The sequence below is a fragment of the Monomorium pharaonis genome, chromosome 7 (assembly GCF_013373865.1).
Source record: "Monomorium pharaonis isolate MP-MQ-018 chromosome 7, ASM1337386v2, whole genome shotgun sequence".
NCBI classification, from domain to species: Eukaryota; Metazoa; Arthropoda; class Insecta; order Hymenoptera; family Formicidae; genus Monomorium; species Monomorium pharaonis.
The window spans coordinates 21,439,339-21,461,466 of NC_050473.1; the positions used below are offsets into that span (position 1 = coordinate 21,439,339).

The following is a 22,128-nucleotide window of genomic DNA, read 5'->3' on the forward strand; positions in this document are numbered from 1 at the left end:
GTGGACAGAAAGACAATGGGCAAATGTACTCTTTACCGACGAGTCACGATTTTGTCTCTTTGGTAATGATGCACTTGTTCGTGTCTGGCGTCGTCGTGGACAACGTTTTGATCGAGCATACGTTGCTCCTGTTAAGGCATTTAATAATGGCTCGGTAATGGTCTGAGGAGGAATAACGTCAAGGCAACGCACAGATCTTGTCATTATGCCACCGCCAGGAGTGACAGCGCGTTATATTGATGAAGTTTTGAGACCTCATGTGGTTCCAATGAGCCAACAAATGGGGAAAAATTTTGTCCTTATACACGACAACGCGAGACCTCACACCGCAGCAGTTACTCGCGAGTTTTTACGAGAAAATGAAATCCAAGTGCTACCACATTCTGCGGTCAGTCCAGATTTAAACCCCATAGAGCATATCTGGAACATTATGGGTCGCAGGTTAAGAAGTTTGGTCCGACCACCAACTAATCTTCAAAATTTATCAGAAGCTCTAATCAGAATTTGGAATGAAATTCCTCCAGAGGAAATTAGAGCATGCATAAACATGCGCACGCGGCTGCGAGAAGTGATCGCACAAAGAGGAGGTAATACGAGTTTCTAAATTTCTTTTTAGTGCTACAATACATACACCAATACACATGTATACGCGCGCGCGCGCGCACGCACGCACACACACACACACACACACACACACACAGCAGAGAGGGTTTGGAGTCGTTAAATACCGTGGGAGTGACAAACCATGGGGTCCTTATCTCTGCTGACCCACACATCACACGCACACACACACACACACACACACACACACACACACACACACACACACACACACACACAGCAAAGAGGGTTTGGAATTGTTAAATACTATGGGAGTGACGAACCATGGGGTCCTTATCTCTGCTGACCCACATACCACACACACACGTACACACGCGCACACAGACACACACACACACACAATGTGCAAAATCCAATCAGCAACCTCCCCGTGGTGTACATCGGATAATGCTAATGCTGGCGGTAGGTCAAAAATGCACTGGTATCTTTGAAACGCCGTAATTTCGCGGAAAAAAATTGCAGAAACTTTTTTTTTAAATTGTAGGGAAAAGTTCAAACTTTATTTTCCTGCAAGTGGAAACCGCGAGAAAAATTCTAGGAAATCCGTGCAGTCCGCCAAACTTGGCAATTTTCAATATGTCAAACATGTCCTCAAATTTTAAGGGTTTACAGTGGTAGGGATGCATTATATCTAAAACAATACCTGAACAATAGTTTCTTAAAGTAGAGATTTCAGGCTTTAATTTGGAAAAAAGTTCATGATCCTACGATAATTTTTCGCTGAGTTATACTTTTTCAAATTTTGCCAATTTTTGGCCGAAATTTAGTGATGCCATAATTTTTTTGAGTAGTGTATATATATATATATTCGTGTAAATGTATTTTCAAACTCATTAAATTAAATTATATAATTATATTACCTTTATTATCAGAGTGTGCTATGTGCATATAGTGTAAATAATATAATTATGCAAATAATTATTGCAGTTTATATTTTATACTTTTCTCTTAGTATTATATATTTTGTTATATTGTATTTGCAGTTTTAAATATTAAAAAAATATTTTGCTTTATATTAATCTATATTCGCATTTGTAACAATGAAAATGTACGTACGCACATACGTATATATATGCTACTTTTATTATATATATGCATTTATACTTTATATCGTATAATACGTTGAGTACTATGTAATTAAAATTTTTATGTTTTAATATAAAAATATACGTAGGAGAGACAGTTATTGAATGTGACGCGACTAAAGAAATAACGCAACTTCTAGCGCGGCGCCTATAGCACGAGATTATCATCTCGTTTTGCCAATAATTGAGAATGATGGAACCCATATATTATTACATTTGGATGGATTTGGCTTTTAATGCTCTTTAATTTTTGTTCTTACAAAATTTTCAAAATAAAAAAAAGGGGTGGATAAATTAAAAAGTTTGAAATTTTTGGAAAATTTAAATATACTATTGTAAAAAGTATAAAATACATAAACTTTTGTATAAATCATTTTTTCATAAACCTTATATCTTCAAAGATATTCGCCAAAAACAAAAAAACGCGTTATTTTCGAGGGGTGGTTTCAACCCCTAAACGTTGAGATACGCTGCTAAAAAAAATATGGGTCTAATATTTTGTTATGTTCTACAACATATCCAAAGCTCATTAAAATCGGTGAGGGACAGTTCTGTCCGTTCCCTTGTAAGTACTACACAACATTGCTCCTATCTACTTTTTTTTAGTTAAAAAAATTCTTTGATTCACGCTAATGCTAATCTCCTAAATAGCCGGCAACTGAATTCACCAATTAAGGGTGAATTATTTTATTCCAATTCGCGATGTTTGAAGCGTATAGTCGTATTTATTCTTCATTTCGGAGATAGACAACATCGGAAAGAAAATATTAAAAAACGGAATCGTGCAAGTCTGTAATATCTATATTCGGTCGCTTTTCTCCAGAGAGGAATAGAGATCTCCTTAATACGCTGTCTGTGTCATCGGAAGCGGAAACGATTCTTCCGGGAAAATAAATTTTAATCGACCGCTTTTGTACTAACGAGGACTAGCGCAAGTATATCTGGTCGCTATTTCCAGCGTTTTACCAGACTACGGGCTTCCGTAATCATTAATAGAATTACGATATCCGGGCAGGATAGCCATTTTTCTTTCTAAACCGTGTTCATGTCGTTTTGCGTATTGCCCTGACATGTATAACTGGTATCTGGTGAGATAAAGAAATTTTGATCCAATACGTTTGCACAGGTGTTAACGGAATCCTCGATCAAAACGAAAAACAAAGGCAACGTTTGGTCAAAGATCAAGGAATATTCCGAATATCCGGAGGATAACTACCGCGAGGAACACAATCAGAAAGAAACTTTGTCTTCTCGGATCGACAATCCTTAATTGCGACAAAATATATAAAACTTCTAACAAGAAAAGATTCCAAATTGGGAAATTAAAAAAATTTATGAACTTTAGCATACACATAGAAAATATTCTGATACGTAAAAAATATTTTTTTTCTTGTTGCAAATTCGCCATGAATGAATAAAATCAATTACTGAAAACTGGTCTATTTTTTGTTTTATTATTAAAAATAAGGTTTTGATAAATTTTCTAATCAATAAATTTCATTAAAAGAAATACATTTTCTCAATAAGATTTTATTCTATGTTTGTAGGTAAATAATAAAAATTCGACACTAAAAAACTTAGACATTCTTCATATATTTTACCAAAAGTTACGTATTTTTTTAAATTTCCGAATTGAAAATCTCTTCCTTGTGAGTCTAAGACAATCAATTGTTGCGATTATGTTTATAATATATACTCTTCGCATGATTATATATGACATGCTAACTTCTTGCAAAATGCAATAAAAGGACGTATTTTTAAGCGCTTTATTTAAGAAATTACAACGAATGTGTACATGTTCGCCATGCAAAACGTAGGAATACTACTACATCGTCGGAAATTAGTTTCGCTTATATTATAATAATACAATAAATGCAAAGATACGTGTTCGCACGTGTTGCTAGTCCTACATTCAGTCGTACATATTATTTACAATCTATTTCCACTTGGTGTAGTGTCTGAACTCTGCGACATTAATGTAAACATGTACATATACGCGCGTGTGTGTTTATATATAATGCGATGGATTTATATACATATTTTTTTAACATGTTAAATGCAAAATTGAAAGCGCAAGCTCGTTTATTGTTAATCATTGCGCGATACAGGCACAATTGAAAGATTTTCTACAAAAATCAAATAAGTTTATTCCGTTAAATTTGGGTTACGGTACTAAATCATTCTTTCATCAGTAGCGTGAACAATTATATTTCGGTAAAAATCGCAAAATAGAAAACGGGAAATATAAATAAAGGTAAATATAAAATTCTCGCAGAAATCAAACAAGGACAAAAATTATTATTTTTAATGTTTTCAAAAAATAATAATTAAAGCTTAAAATTTTGTTCTTATTGTATTATATATTCGAAAAAAGTTATCGTATTTATACACAAAAAATATAAAAGAATGTCTTTGTTTTAAAAGCAATTGAGAGAATTAAAAAAAAAAACATTACTTATATCTTAAATTTTTGCATTAATTTTATAAAAAAAGCAAAATATTATGGGATAAATAGGTTGTAAATATAAAATTTTTGTAAGACCCAAATTCCGAATTTTTTTCTTTTTTTAAGAGAATCCTAAAGATATTAATTAAAATATTAAGTAATTAAAATCTACAACTTTTTTGGTATATATTATACATTTTAAAAAAATTGTCATATTTACATAATAAATAAGTTGAAATTTTCTTTTTGTTTCCAGAAAATTTATTTTTTTGGACTTACCCAGTTTTTATAAGAAACCTTTCAATTATATGTACTGCGTCATATCATGTGCCTGCATTCCATATATCTACGTCTACGCCTAAGCATAGTTTAAGTCTAGTTTTGCGCAGAGAATATTTATGTTTCAGGACTGAGGGAGGAAGACTAAATTTCAGTTAAGAAAAGTTGATAGTTATACGAAAGTGGAAGGAATATCAGTATTAAATATTATATATTATATAGAATAAAAAATTCAGAGATTTCATATTACAACTCGATGTATAGAGGGAAAAAAACAAAAAACTAATATTAATATTTAACAATAAATAAATCGAAATACGTAAGTCATAAAATACATGTAAATTATATAAAATATAAATCTCACACACATATATACGCGCGTCAAAAATATATATAGAAATAAAAATAAATATTAAAAATAAAGAATCAAATATTACCTAGCAACAGAGTTGAAATTTGAAAAAATCTGTCAAAGAAAACATTTAACTATTATATAAAAAATCAAGCATTAAAAATTTAAAGGTATTCTTAACTCTTTAACTTTCGGAAACAAGGCTTAAAATACCTCGGAATTTCAACCTGATCTTTCTTTTTATGTGTAGAATAGTTTCGCATCTCATCTAATAGATTTTTCAAATTTCATTTGGAACATTTGCAGCCAAATTGTATTTAATTATAATTCTTAATTTTATTGTTAGCAATATTTATTGTTATATATATTGGAAATTATATAATATATATTTCACACAATTTACATATATTTTTAATTTATTTTATTATAAAATTTTAATTATAAATAGTAATACATAGTAACAATCTTGACTACTTTTTTCACCCTCTGTGCGATGGACCATACTGATTTTTTGAAAACAGCAAGCTCCTGCAAATACTGTCACTTTCAGTTTTTAAGATAAAAACACATTTCGAAGGAGATAAACACATATATATTTATATGTCCATACTTTTCTACTTGATTGCTTTGCGCACGTCTTATCTTCTTCGTAAGAAATCATGTCAAGAGACATGAAAAAAAAAAGAGTAAAGATCTAAAGAGGCGTAAAAGGACGGAGAAAGGGTGAATAAATTGATAAAATTGACGCTTAAGAGAAATTGCAGTCTTTTAACAATAAGTTAAAGTCACGGGTAAACGGAGTGTACTAGTCAAGTCCACGCTGATGGAAAAATTTTACTAAAATTTTATTGAATTTTATATTTAAATTTTATATACACATTTTTGAAACATTTAACTAATAATTTTATCAAAATTTTATCGAATATTTATTAATTTCAATAAAATATCATTGATTATCAAATATCTATAATTTAAAAAATTTACTACAAAAATTTATTTTAATAAAATTTCCTTTTTTCATTAAATAGTATTAGTAATTTTTTGTTAAAATTTCGTTAAAATTTGTTTTTGTTAAAACTTACGTTTTTTGTCGAAATTTACGTTTTCGTTGAATTCTCATTAAAATGTAATCTATTTTTCATTAAACACAGAAAATAGTTTTATAACAAAGCATATAGATAATTAATATTTCTTTGTCAAATTTTCGTTAAAATTTCATTAAAATTTTTCTATCAGAACGTAAAGTTTATTAAGTGCTCAACACAGATCAAAAAGTGTTTTATCGAGAGAACAATGCCATAACTAACATTTACATCATATAATTACGTTAGACCGTCGTACCAAAGCGTTCTTAACGCTGTCGTTTTAAGCATAATGCGAGTCACGCGTTTCGCATTTGGATCCCTCATCTCACGAATTTCAGACAAGTTTGCAGAATTCGAATTTGTAAAATCCATGACGCACTGACACTAGCGCAAGCAATATTGTGATAGCAAAATACTTTGGTCTGGCGACTCCGCGTCCACTTGGCACAAGATTAAAAAGATTCGCGATTAACGCGATGTTACACACAGCCCTTGATCCGGTCGAAGCGATTCTACTTTCTGTCACTTCTCATTCTCAGCTCCAACACTGCAAGGTTGGCCGGAAAAGTCTAGTATGTAGAAAAAAGGTGTATACACGATAAATCCCATTTTTTATTACCCTATGTTCTATTGAAACATGAGCAACGGCGCGCTTCTTCTCCTCCCCTTCACCGTCGGCAGCCAATGCTTGACACAGTGGACTGTGCTATATTTCGACTATCATTGGAGATATCTAAAAATTATGGTGGACTTTTACGTTCATCTCGATTCCTATCTTCCTAATAAGAAATGGATGATGCTCGCATTTCTCCCTGTATAGTAGATCGTAATACCAATCCTCACGGCTTAAAAAATGAGACTAATAATAACAAAATCTAATAACAATAAATACTTTTTAGAAAATAGCTTTGAAGATATAAATATTACTAAATTTCATATTTTTAGTCTAATGGAAAAAAAATATTAATAGAATTACAGATTTATACTTATGCAAATCTGTTTCATATTTACTATTCATCTTGTAAGAAAAAATAATTCGCTTCGATTTCCACAATCTGTCATGAATTTTATCTTGGACAAAGCTTAAATTGAAAAAGCCTTTTTTTAAACCGACATTTCCTCATTTTTTATTAATTTTTTATTAAAAGATCAGTTTTTGCAAACTTCTTTTTCCAAAAATACCGATTTTTACTACTGGCATGTAAAGAGTTCATGATTGAGAGAATATTGTGAAGAGGATTGCTCGTCGGCAGTATAGCATCTTGCTGGTATGTAGATTTTATTTTTAAAAAAGTAGACTTTTACCAACCTTACAGCTTTGTGTCGAGAAGCTTAAAAAAGATACACTGACTTCAATGTATTGTTTACCGTTTTTTTACGTCATCTCGCGACAAAGTCGAAACTAACTTTCGCGCCGGTTTGTATGTCGCAAAAATGTCGTCTGTGCGATCTTGTTTAATCCTCAGGGTACGAAATGAGTGAGTCTCAGATGCGCACAGTAATAAACGGACACCACCAATCAAATTCTATAAATTCATCTTAACCCTGACCAACCCAGCAATCTAATTGGTGGTGTCCGTTGTTACTGTGCGCATCTGGGACGCTCCCTAATAGGTTAGCGATTTTGAACCCAGCAATTTTGAAATGCGTACCGTTTTTAAACGGAGAGGAGTGAATGAGCCAAATGCGGGGGGAGAGGGACCTTAAGAGTCCAAGCATTAATCCACCGCTTGGTGGAGCCACTGTATTTTTAAAAACTGAAGCGCCACAATTCTTCTCCTGGGTATTTTACACTCATTTCATACAGAACGTCACAAAATTGATGAATTACATAAAATCAAATTTTGCATAAAAGTGATTTTAACTGTTTCTTCGTTTAATGTAAAATATCATCATTTAGTGCAAAATAAGTGAACATATAGTGTTATTTGTTACTTTAATCTATTAAGTCCCATGGCAAAACAAGTCGCAATATCGAAAAAATGTTAACGCAGTTCTTGGCAGCGTTTGTACCAATGATTTTTGCAACAAAGTTAGTTGTAAAAAATTTTTAAAAACAATTTATTATAAACAAATTAACAAATAATTATCCTGAACTAAAATAAATCAAGCCAATCGATTCTACACAAAAAACCAGACAAAAACGTATATGTCCATGTAAATACTTCCATTTATTACAAAAAATTTATAAACAATTTTTATGTGCATGAAACCGCTTTATCACACGGTAAAACAAGTCGCGATATCAAAAAAGTTAACGCAGTTTCTGGCAGCATTTCTAGCAATAATTTTTGCAACAAAAAGTTAGTTGAAAAAAAATGTTCAAACAATTTGTTATAAACAAATTAACAAATGATTATTCTAGACTAAAATAAACCATGCCAATCGACGAAAACATGTATAATATGCCCAACACGACGAAAAGATATATAATATGTCCATATAATACCTCCATTTATACATATAGAAATTGTTTAAATTTTTTTATATTAAATCGAGTTATTATACATGTTATGTTGTGGTTTTTCATGAATCAATTGGCGTGGTTTATTTTAGTATAAAATAATTATTTGTTAATTTGTTTATAACAAATTGTTAACAAAATTTTGAAACTTCTCGCAAAAATTATTGCTAGGAACGTTCCTAGAAACTGTGTTAATATTTTTTCGTTATCGTGACTTGCTCGCCATGGGCCTGGTGAGACCAATAGTAGCGTAGCGTCTTCGCGAAAAACTAAGAACTGAAAAAAAAGAAATTGTTAATAATAAATTATTAAAATACTTTTATTTATTTATATTAAAAAATGTGAGTATTTCACGTTACGCGATATTTCGGTGACATCGGAAAATATTATGTTTTCATATCGACAAATAAATAGTTTTAAAACAAAACAAAATAAAAAATCTAACCATAGATTCTTAAAGTTCACCTTTCCATTGACCACTATTTTAATTACATTATCTTTTTTTTCTAATAAATAGAGGCAATTTTTAAAAAAGGCAAATTTTTACAAAAGTTTTTCGTTTCTTTCTCATTCTTTAAAAAAAATCTCTTTTCTTTTAATATCTTTAACTTTTTAATCAACACCATTATAGTTCCGAATCTTTTTCCTTTCGATTGAAAAAAATGCGTTGAAATTGATTAAATTTATTCGGAGATATGAACCGACAAAGTTAAAGAGTTACGTTAATCCAGTTTCGTACTAATCGTAACTTTTTTATACCCTGTTCGTACCTTGAAGTTTAAGACACGTATTGCGCACCCGCGGGATTGCCTAATGTGCGTTAAATGTGCCAACGAGTTTTTCTTCGAAATAGTCGTTTAAGCAACTCAGGTACGTAAATGTGGACGAATTTTTTTGCGCTCGATCACGCGAAGTGACTGCGTTTCAAAGGACAAATATCATCGTATTCTGTCACTTCGCTATCAAAGTGAGAGTTCTCTTCTTTGTACGGCACGTACGTCCATATCTATGTACAAATTGAAGCTTTCTTCAACACTTCAACTTCCAGTCGTCGATGTCTTAATATATCTATACACGAACGAACTGTATTTATTGTTCATATCTCGGTCAAAGGGGAAACAAGAGACAGTGTCGGTTATATTTCCGCAAAACCGAGTGCGTACAATATTGCGAAATTGCGCGCGCTTATTATCCATGTTGCAAGTAAACAGGATTTCCCTTTTTATTCAATAAATATGATCCTGCCTATTCCGTCAAATGCGGAAGATCTTGGATGCACGTCATTTTCGAAGACATGGACACGAAGCGGCTAAATGACGCTATCTCACATCAAGTCCGATGGCGGTCTTTGAAACGCGATGCTAGCTACAGAGATGCTACACAGGCCGGCCGTTATGATGCCCATACAAATATAAACTGACGTAATCAGCCAGAAGGCGAATAAATATAATGTCTTGTTGCAATATTTCCCCAATGCTGGATCATAATTTGGTTCGTACTCCTTATATACCCACATAGAACCTGTAAGAAACAGATTTGTACACATTAGGAAATCATTAATATGAAATTAAAACTAATATAAGGTAAATGGCTCACTTTCTGACCTTTTAAAAGTAGCAAGAATAATTATAGTCCGATAATTAACGACAGATTTCAGTGACTCATTTCATCACCTTTTAAAACCTATTCTTCCTTTTATATACGAGGGTAATCCTAGAAGTACCCGACCTAACAAAGAACACAAAAAATTTGGGAAAAAATATCTTTATTTCTCAACATAGTCTCCTTTTAGCTCGATATACTTTTCCCAGCAATGATCAATAGCTTCGATACCCTGTTTATAGTAAAAACCATCTTCGCCTTCTTTGGAGCCGATTCTCCCCTTGCAATCCATTGTTTTGACTGTTCCTTCGTCTCAGGTGTAAAGTGATGGACCTATGTTTCATCCATGGTTATGAATCGACGCAAAAACTCGGCTTTATTATTGTGAAACATCGCCAAACATAAGATTGAAACATCCTCATAATGCTGTTTTTGTTCCACTCTGAGCAAACGCAGCCCATCTTGCGCACAGCTTTTTCATCTCCAAATTTTCAGTCAATATGCGATGTATAGATTTTTGAAATATCTACGGTGTCTGTTAGCTCACGCACTTTCAGTCGACGATCATCCGTTTTATGGATTATCTTCACCATTTCTGGCGTGGTCACCTCATTTGGTCGACCACTGCGATGTTCGTCTTGGCAGCTCGTACGACCTCGTTTAAACTCTGCCACCCAATATTTTACTGTTGTAAACAAAGGAGTAGACTCCCTCAGAGTAGAATCTAGCTCGGCTTTGATATTGATTGGACTGAGACCTTTCAAATGAAAGTATTATATCACATAACGATTGACCAATTTTTTCCATGTTTCCAAATTCACTGAGCGTTCACTATTGATGGCTGCTAAACAAATACTAAATGACGTAGCGTCTTCAAACTTCACACTTAAGCTTTATAAAATTGGTACTTTCTACCATAGTAATTTTTTTTTAACAGCAACCGCCATCTATACGTCAGGTGGGGTACTTCTGGGACTATTCTCATACATCTTTCTCATCAGTAAATGGCAGGTCTGGCATGTGGATAGTGAAACAACACTTGGCGGGGACGTTTTATAATAATAGCATCTTTAACGCAAAATTATCGTCGTTGAAATTTCTTTTGTTAATCATTTATAAGATAAAATACTTAAAAAAGTTGGTCTGGCAATTTACCTGCGGTTCAAAATGGATCTGGTACTTAAACAAACATATAAAAAAATTATGTATTTTGACTTAAATCATTATTTTTGAAACTTTTTGTGTAATAAATTACGAGGAGAGCCGCCTCGCAAAAAATTAGTAATTGAGGATTTCGTCTTTTAAGAATATTTTATTTTCTACAATTTATTTTTAATTGATTTAGTGCGCCTTTCGGCGCAGATAAAAAGGTGTTTTATATTTTTCTCTCCCTATAGGAAATGTGTGGTTTTGTAAAGTTGACCAGGATTGATCCGTATATTTCTCCTCTTCTCCTTTCTTCACTTCTCCTTCTTCTACTGATAATTCTCGATGATCTGTCTGCGTAGATATCTCTTGGTGAGTCGTCTGAGTGAAAGCGTCGACGAAATATTTCGGTTCAAGGAAGTCGATCGGGATAAGCTTCCAAGGGAAGAATTCCGTACAGCGCTCAAACATCAGGATGTACTTCACTTGAATAGGAACCGGTACTACATTCGCTCAGTAAGCGAAGAGACGTTGAATCGTCCCTTCTTATATACAGTTTAATGAATCATCTTGATTATGAGTAAATTCATTATGCAACGTCTGTCGGCGAAAACAAATTCCTCAATTTGTCTGAAGTCAAATTCAGACAAAGCTAAATTCAGAACATGTGCGGCTGTCAATTGTCAACGGTCATAGGCGCCACAAATTATATTATAAAATATTAAAAAATCTTGTTTGGCAGTCTTCTAGTGGAACAAATGTCTGGCAGTCATTTGAAATAGTACAACACGTTTATGTGTGAGAGGACTATGAAGATAACGCATTCTTTCTGTTTTTCATTCAAGTGTAATCATTTCATTAACTTCAAAATTTCCTAAATTTGGTAATTAATAATATAAAATGTAATAGAAACGTTATCTGGCTTAATTTCTGGCGGGTTAAATAATAGACATTTAAAAATATAAACGAGTTGACGCGCAGAGAGTGCGTAAGCAGACAATTGTCTTTATTATTTTTTTCAAGAAGTCATAAAATAATAACTATTATTTATTTATTTATTTATTTGGTTTATTATAAGCTTTAGCTTAAAATTTGTGTAAGAATTTTACAGAAGATAATGAGTGGCATTCACTTGGACACGGTTCAAATGGACATGGTGCATTTGTACACGGTATTTTTGGACACAATATCTTCCGCACTGTTCATTTACATACCGTTCATTTGGGCACGGTACTTTTGGACACTGTTCATTTGCACATCACTCAGTTGACACCGCTCACTTGCACACCGTTCAGTTGGACACGAAAAGAAACGGACACAGACACAGGCTCACACACGCATGCACACACGCATTCCCCCTCCACACGCGGTAAACCTTTACAAAGGGACCCAGCTCCGATGACTTTGACCTTGACATATGTTGTCAAGGTCACTCTCCTGAATAATGTTCAAGAAATTTTAGCCGCCGCTCGTGATAGTTAAGAAGTTATTAACAAAAAAATTTTAATAAACACAATACATGATATCTCTGCTTTATTTAAAGTTACCAACCCATGTGGTGCAGAGAACGCGTGGGCGGGGCACAAGTAGAGGGCTTAGCCTTGCATTAATTTTTATGAAGCACGCATTTTTAGGTGATTTAAAAAAAGAAAATTTATTAATTTTTTATTATCTTACTCTAAACTTAATTATTATTATTCTAATCTAAATCTTATAAAAAAAAAGGGGTAAATCTTAACAAAAGAAAACCCAATCCCCATAAATAATAAATTCATTATTAAAATAAAAAACGCATAAATGCTTTATAAAAATTAATGCGAGGCGAATCTTGTACCCTCCTCTTGTAACCTCCTCTTGTACTCTGTTCACGCGTTCTCTGCACATGGGTTTGCAACTTGAAGTAAAACAGACATATCATGTATCGTATTTATTAAAATTTTTTTGTTAATAACTTTTTAACGAATCACAAGCGGCGGCTAATTATAAGCTAGCTAAAGGATAAAAACCTAGCTAATGTTTGTCGTAATACTGTGACACAAAGACTACATAATGTGGAACTTTTTGGCCGTATGAATATTTAAAAAAACCATTAATTAGTAACAAAAATAAGAAGGCCAGGATTAAAATTTGCCAAAGATTACCTAAATTGAGCAGTCAAAGATTGGAAGAAAGTAGGTTTCTCAGACGAATCCAAATTTAATCTTTTTGAAAGCGATGATAAACTACGTGTACGACGTTCTATTGGTACAAAAAAATGTTCGATATCTACTGTAAAGTATGATTGAAAAAGTGTGACGGTTTGGGAAATTTTCTCTGCGCAAAGAGTCGGTTCACTGATTAAGATTAACGGAAATATGAACACTGATATTTACAAGGACATCCAAATTGTTAAAACACTGGTTTTCTACTCAAATGTGAGTTTTGCCATCTCAATCACCCAGAGTGAGGCTCGATTGCGCACATAAGCGATTAAAGTAGTATTTCTTGATTGGACACAGACCTGATTGGACACAGACCCGATTGCACACTGACCCGATTGCGCACAGACCCGATTGCACACGATACGATTCCGCATCGCAAAATAATGCAAAAACAACCTAGATAGCAGAGAAAATTTAACATAAATTTTTATAAATATTTTACAAATTTATTTTTAAAAGTTATATAATCGTTTTTCATAAATTATTTAGAAATAATAATAAAAAAATTATTACTAACAATATATAAAATATTTTTTTTTAATGTACTGAAAAATATTTATGGTATACAAATTCAAAATATTTTTTATATTTTTGGATTAATAGCATAAATATTTATTTTTAATATTTTCATAAATATTTATCATAATTTTTTTATACTTAGCGAACTCAGACATAAAAATACATACAAAATATTTATTATATTTTTTTTTATACATATTTTATAATCGCAAATGTAGTGCAGAAAATGCTTTGTGCGCGTTCGCGCGCGCGCGCACACACACACACACACACACACACACACACACACACACACACATGTGCGGCTTCGCCCCCCTCCTGCACCCACCCCGTCCAAGTCGCTAATCCATGTACTATCTGCAATGCAGAATCGTATCGTGTGCAATCGGGTCCGTGTACAAACGGGTCGGTGCGCAATCGGGTTCGTATGCAAACGGATCGTGTGCAATCGGGTCGGTGTGCAATCGGGTCCGTGTGCAATCGGGTCCGTGTCCCATCGGGTCCGTGTCCATTAGGGTCTGTGTCCATTAGGGTCTGTGTCCAATCAAGTCCGTGTCCGATCGGGTCTGTGTCCAATCGAGTCCGTGTCCAATCGCGACTGTGTCCAATCGGGAAATACTACTGTGTCCAATCGCTTATGTGTGCAATCGGGACAGTCCCATCACCCAATAGAATGTAACGAACCCGCCCGCCGGCGACCAGCGACCGCGTATGACCCGACCAAACATTCGCCGGGCCGCGATATAGGCACCGGCCCGTCATAAAACTTAACACTGCGTTGAGACGAAAATCGCCTCCGCAAGCCGCGCGATTTCCCGCCGATCACCCGACCGCCAGAGATCGAGCACGGGGAGAATCAAAAACTCCCGAGAGTCACCGATCCTCCGCCCGGACGGGTATAAAAAGCCGTCTCGGTGTAGGTTCACTTCTCTTGAGACGGTCTCGCCAAGACATCGCTTGACACGACAAGAAGAAGCTTCCCAACGCGACCAGAAATTAGAGTGGAGAGTTCTCCGCTTTAGCCGAGCGTTCTCAGGTTCTGTTCGCATTATCTCCTTTCCTAGAGTCAGCGTACCAAGGGTAGAGTTCTCTGCCTTTGCCGAGAGTTCTCGGCCACCGGTCCGCTCCGTTCCTGGCAAAAATGGCCTAAACCAAAGGGATCAAGAGTTCTTGGTCTCTTCCGAGCGTTCTCGGGATCTAGATCCGTATTCCGTCCATGAATCACCGCCTCACACGATTCTAAGACTCACAACCGCCCGCCGCACCGCGCGTACCCCGCCGCACCGAGTTACCAGAACGGCGAAAACACCGTCCACCGTACCGCGCTAATCCCGTGTCTACCTACTGCGAGCACCTCGTCCCGGGACATCAGCCCCGCGACCACCACCAAGCGCCACACGTGACTTTAAACGAAACAGCTGTTTGACGGGAACACACGTTTCTTCTGTATATATACGTTGTAAATAATGTACCTAATCTAATTTGCGCAAAATATATTTTACCATTGCTTTATTCTAAATTACTGTCTGTTGTCTCGGACCTTTTCCTCTCCGTATCCCGACGAGCTAGTCCACGCGGAAATCAGGTCGTTACAAAAATATTTATGGAAAATGCCAAACCGTCAAATTTGAAAGCATACATATTCAAATAAAGCCACATTATTCAAATTGTTGAAGGAAAAGTGGGATAAAATTTCACTTTACATGGTATTAATTGATTAATTGAGTTAATGTTACATCATTGTTATCGCTGCAAAGGGTACGGCTACAAAATATTAAGACTAAAATATAATTTAAGTGTGTTCTAGAACATGTGAACTAATAATTTTTCTCATAATACAAAGTGGAAACTTTTGCACAGGTAAGTATAACAATTATAACAATAAATATTTTTTCAAACATAAATAATGTTCTTTCACTATATTATTTTGTTTTCTATATCTCGTATTCACATAATAATTAAAAATTATTAGTCTTTTTTAAAAATAAATTAGAGTACAAAATGTCACTCCTGGAAACTTTTGCGCGCAATTGTATATGTATATATATATATATATATATATATATTGTGACGTGACAGCCGCAGGCTGCTGTCCGTCACAAGGGCCTTAGTGGCCCTTACGCGTTAACATCACGCGGGTCCTGCGTTCTCCCGCTCAGGGACGAATGCAAAATCGTGTTGTCTCGTGTTTTTGTGTATGTGACGTCCCGTGTGTTGTCCGTGTACTAATCGTTAAGATTTTTGCGAGCGCTGCATCGCGAGTGCGGCGGAATTCGGTGGCTACAGCGAATTCCTTGTAATTTTTTGTCGTCTCGTCTCGATGGAGAACATTCCCGGAGGTCACCAGGTGAGCGGACACCGAGGGAATAACGGAGACCCTTTTCGAGCGGGGGTCTGCAGGTAATACCGCCCTTATCTTGCCTACAATTCGTATCGTTCGAGAATTCCGATACTGCCGCCAAATCACGCTTTCAAGATCCAGCGAAGGCGCGCGAGGCCGATGTTCCGACGGGGCGCCTACAAATCCGATCCCGCGCTAGTCACGGCGAAGATCACGGCAATTGGACATCAGTGAATGCCCTCGTCGAGGAGGAACTAACGTCCCGGTGGCGGAGAAGGCGCCCGGCCAGGAGAAAGGAACCTGCCAGAGGAAAGCGCCAGAAATTCTTGCGCACGGGACCCAACAGTATCGACCACCGCGCCTGGATCAATCAGCCGGCAACGACGTGCACACCGCGCGCTGCGCGAAAATCGATTTTTAGAAAATCGACCAATAAGAGCCTGGAGTATCGGAGGCAAGGTGGGGCGTGTCGCTGAGCGGCCCCCGCAGGATCCAGGGATCCCGCACTCAAGCTGTGGACGTTGTATTGTCTTGTGCGTGCGATCCAGATCCCGAGCTGAGATATCATGTAAGAGGACGCAGGAGCCGGAAACCTCCCGATCCGGACGAGACCGAGACGAAGGAGCCGGCTTGGTGAGACGAGCGTCGTAAATTGTAAAGCCACCGATTTCGCGATTGGGCGACTCACGAAAGAGTTACGGATTTATTACGATCTTGTGGTCATTAGATTAGAGTCGCGAATTTATTAGTGTATCGTTGCTTTGCCCGATCGCGCCCGCCCGCGTGAGTTCGTTCCGTGCTGTTCGTGGCGTGTTCTAATTCTACGTTGCGTGTGTATCCCGATCCGCAGCCGAGTCGACTGTAATTTCGTCCTATAGTTGTGTCGCGAGTTATTAATCACGCTGTGAATTGTTGCGCATTTATAATTTATTGTTCGAAGAATTTGGTTTAATCTATCGCATCGATATCGCGAATCGTTGTTAATTGCGCTTTCGTCTGATTTCATATTCTTGTCTTGTATTACTTCGTTGGCGAGCTCAGAATAATTATCGCGCATATTACTTGCGGGATCTTGTAACGTGCGGAGGAGCACAAACCCACCGCGTGTCGCGTGGACTCGGAGCTTCGTCCCGATCGCCCTTGGTGACACTGTTATTCCATCGGGAGTTTGGCGTCCACCAACGGCGCCGGATAAAAAGCGTAGACCCGTCGGAGAATTCCCGCGTACGTCAAATCATCCGTTCATTGATTATCCCGTATTCGCGACATGTAATGTCAAGCAATCATCAGCTTGTAACGCGCGCAGGTCACCATTGCCGCCCCATAGAGCCGTCTAATCCTGTATTATTTACTGTCAAATACATTTGTTAATTTTATTGTTAAATTTATGTTGCTTCAATAATTCTCTCGCCTTCCCGATTCCATCCACCCGCGCCGAACCTCCCCCTCTGCCATTTTAGAGCTGAGCAGCTGGATATCGGAGCCGCTAACGCCCCGGTCGCCTAACGAGCGCCCGTCTTTTCTGTAATCTTATTAACGTAACGACAATTTGTGATTTGGTGTAAACAGAGTGGTACGCTTAACGTACCTGGCGCCCAATCGAATATTTGTGTAGAAAACTTTGCTAGAAAAGGTCGCCCCGACACCCGGGCGGCTAAGGGCCGCGACCAGGGACGGAGGCGAAGTTGGCCGTCGCTCGCGAGCACGGTTACAATATATATATACACGATACATAAGTCTTTACAAGGGATATACATCGTCGTCTGCTATTTCCAGTTTGAACAGATGGGCTTTCAGACGTGATCCGTGAGAAATCCCATCGCGATTTTAAGCCACTGTCTTCATTTTTGCAAGTTTTATTGCTCTGCTGACCATCGGTTGGCTTTTCCATCAGGAGTTTTGATCAGCAACAGCCTAAGCATTTATTCTGTCTATGAAGTAAGAATGAAGAGATCCAACTAGGTAGTGTAGAGTAAAAAAAGTTGGTCACGAAAAATGTTACATTAAAGAGGTTTGCTGAATGGAATAACTTGCAACATTTTGTTGCCATATTGAATTTATATATATATATATATATTCCGATGCCAGCCAACCGATGGTCAGCAGAGCAATAAAACTTGCAAAAATGAAGACAGTGGCTTAAAATCGCGATGGGACTCCTCACGGGTCACGTCTGAAAGCCCATCTGCTCAAATTGAAAATAGCAGACGACGATGTATATCGCTTGTAAAGACATAGCGGGGAGGACAATGTGCATAGACATAGTATATCTAGACTGAGCATTGCGGGAGTAGGGGTAAGATTTAGAGGGAAAACGCTAGCATGCTTTGGGTTATACAACCGAACAAGAGAGAAAAGTATGACCCAAAGCATGCTAGCCCCTTCCCTCTACTCTCACAATGCTCGGTCTAAATATATTATATCTATAATATGCACATCCTCTTGTTCTTGCCTGTAAAAGATATCTGATCTGGAAACGGGCTTTATCGTGGAACCCGAGGGAACCCTAGTCTAACTTTTCCGACTAGAAGACCCTTGAAGCGTGATCTACGATACACGGAGTAAACGTGGAGAAAGAAGTAAGAGTAAGTTTAAGCAGGCGTAAGAACGTCACTTCTGGCGTAAAAGAGCTGGCGTAACGGCGTACGCAAAGTAAATTTATTTTATATTTTATTTTCTATTCTTACTCTTACGCTCAGCCAATCAGAGCTCAAAGTATGACTACACAGCGCCGTTTGTTAGTTCGTTTCCTATCCTCGACATTGCTAAATGGCCGCTTACTTTATCATTCTAGACAAGACTGTTGTAAGCATTTTACGGAAAAATCGTCATTTCTATTCTTATGCCTTATTCCACGCTTACTTATGTATTGTACACCACGCTTTACACCTAATCTCCGATAAAAAGTTAGAATTAAAAATCTAAGTCTAAAATCACAGCGGGGCGTGATAATGGTCCTTGATCTAAAAAACGGAAGCGTCCCAGATGCGTATAGTAATAAACGGACACAGCAACTGAGTGAATCAGACACAGTAACAAACAGACACAGACCAAATAAACACAGTAACAAATGCGTACAGACCAAACGGACACAGTAACAAACGGACTTACCACATGGGTTGCGACTTTTCGGGCACCTCTACCGACGGAGTGGGTGCGGGAAGGGGGGCGAAGCCCCCCTTGCGCCCCCGTGTGTGTGTTTGTGTGTGTGCGCGCGCGTGTGCAAAGCGTTCTTTGCACATGGGTTTGCGACTGTGCGCATTTGTTACTGTGTCCGTTTCGCACTGTGCGCACTTGTTACTGTGTCCGTTTTGCACTGTGCGCATTTGTTACTGTGTCTGTTTCGCAATGTGCGCATTTGTTACTGTGTCCGTTTGATCTGTGTCCGTTTCATTCAGCCTGCTGTGTCCGTTTATTACTGTGCGCATCTGGGACTCAATCTAAAAAACCTTAGAAACCGGTCTGGTCCCACCCTCTAATTTTTATACCACTACAACTACTATTTGTCAAAGTAATAGTACTTTTTAAACATTCAGAAGGCCTTCGCACGTTTTATAAATGTAAAACTGCCCCTGGTCAAATTGGCTAAAATATAAATATATTGTAGTCTAGATAATACCAATAAAAAATCTATGAGCACAGGATCCAAAAATCAAAAGTGTAAGAGATAAAATAAGTCAATAAGATTGGGTGTATAAAAATGCCTGTTTCTAATAAATATTATACATATATTAACTATGAGTTAATATATCGTTACGTGCGAGCTCGCGTGTGTAAACGCGAGCTTTATGCAGGAAAATCAATATATCGATTGCCCTCGTCAGCTGACGGTTGTCGCTTCGTTTTAAAGTTGTTTCGTTGCTGTTTGGTTTTGGTTTTGAAGCTGTCAAGCTGAGAGTTACTACTTACGTGTGCTTTTAATAAATTGCATTCCTAAACATAACGAGTTGCTTTATTTCGCCGCGCATTCGCACACGCTTGCACTGCACCCGCTCGCGCACTTCCGAACACTCGCTCGCGCGCGAAATAAAGCAACTCGTTACGTTTAGAAATGCAATTTATTAAAAGCACACGTAAGCAGTAACTCTCAGCCTGACAGCTTCAAAACCAAAACCAAACAGCAACGAAACAACTTCAAAACAAAGCGATAACCATCAGCTGACAAGGGTTATGTATATAAATAACTAAAAAAATACATTTATAATGTGTGAGCGAGTCTGTGTGTGTATATGTGTGTGCGTAACGTAACATATACATATATGCATGCACGCATAGCGTGTTATATTCAATCATTTATATATTAATCTAATACTAGCGTGTGCATTGCGCGCGCGTTTCAAAAAACACATACACATATTTAAGTTTCAGCCAATTTGACCGGAACTAATTTTATTCCTATAAAATAAATCCTTTATTTTATCCCGGTTCTCGGTCTTTTACTGTTCCAAAACTGTTTTTTTTTTAATTCATTAAAAATTGAATAAAATACGATAGATTAAAAAAACATTATTGTGACTTTCAATTTTATTTTATTTAAATTAACTTTTAACGTATTTGATGTTAATCAATATTATTGTGAATTATACTATCGTCTTTGTCATAAAAAAACGAAGAGATTCATATAGTACAATATTCATTTCAGTCTATCTGTTCAATGCAGAACGCTTTTGAAGGACTGGGGTACATTTATTAGAAAGCCTCTGAGGGAGAGAGTGGCAAACCGCGTCTCTTCTGATTCGATGTAAACGTTAAGCACGCGATCACGTGATCAGTTTGCTACTCTCTCCCTCAGAAGCTCTCTAACATTTATAACCCAATGTACTGTTTAAAGTTAAAAAATGAGTATATTGTTCTAGAATTAATAAACAAAATTTAATTTTGTTACTATTATATTTTCTTATTAAACTAAAATCAATATAAAAATAATAATTAAGATTCAATTATTTCTTATTTATATCTCTAAGATTTTTGTTTTCGTAAAAGACATATTTCATACAAATTAAGATTAAAATATATTTTTCTCGACGAAACTATACATTTCTTCATGTAAGAAAATTGTTTAATGTGATACAATTTAATTTTAACCCTTTGAGCCACGACTATTTCTTGCTTATCAATTTCGATAAAATTCTGCATCCAGATCTTTTGAGTCGCTGATTACAAATTTAAATGTCAGATTTTTTAAATTTAAAATGGTAAATCCAAATATGGCGGACGTAAAATTAAAAATTAAACCAAATCCTGTGAAACTTAGTATCTAGGGTGTTCCTAAGTGTTGATTACGAATTGTGAGATTTTCAAAATTCAGAATAGCGGTTCCAATATAACAAAACTCCTAGATACTAAGTTTCACGGAAGTTAAATAAATTTTTAATTTTATGCCCGCTATATTGGATCCATCATTTTGAATTTTAAAATTCTAATAACGGATTGTTAATCAGCACTTCAAAAAACCCTAGATACTAAGTTTTATGAAAATTAGTTAAATTTTTAATATTGTGTCAGTCATATTGCATCCGCCATTTTCAAAAATGTAATGACAGATTATCAGCAATCTTAAAAATCCCCAGATGTAGAAATTGGCGCTCTCCTCTAAGAGAAATTGAATTTCTTAAAAAGAAACAGTAAATTTTTGGTATTTATAACAAGTTATTTATAACAAGTAAATAAATACAAAGTTGTGGTCATATATATTTTTTAAACATATCTTAAGGTGGTATATTCGAACTATCAGAAAGCAAAAAAAACTGACTTTGAAAGGTTAAAAAATCGTTAAAACAATTAAAAATTAGAGAAACCTTGGTGGGTTGCTCAGTGACCCATCATGACGCAAAGGGTTAATATATTTTTTGTGCAAAATGGTCTCTTGCAAATATCTGTGCTATTAACCTTCAAATGCAGCACTTCATAAAAATTATGTAATTAAAGTGGGAGCGGTGCATTTGCACACTGTTCATTTGCACACCGTTTAGTTGCACACCGTTCAC

The 22,128-nt window shown here is 36.1% G+C and overlaps 1 protein-coding gene across 3 annotated transcripts in view; it reads right to left on the bottom strand.

Moving 5' to 3' along the window:
- Nucleotides 1-8,884: 8,884 nt before the first annotated feature.
- The window catches only part of LOC105830874, a 30,337-nt gene continuing 17,093 nt past the window's right edge, over nt 8,885-22,128 (bottom strand). For all 3 annotated transcript variants that reach the window (XM_012670534.3, XM_012670533.3, XM_012670535.3), the window contains exon 5: nt 8,885-9,853. In XM_012670534.3, coding sequence (XP_012525988.1) covers nt 9,657-9,853 — 197 coding nt within the window. In that variant the 3' untranslated portion in view covers nt 8,885-9,656. The remainder of the gene's footprint in view (nt 9,854-22,128) is intronic.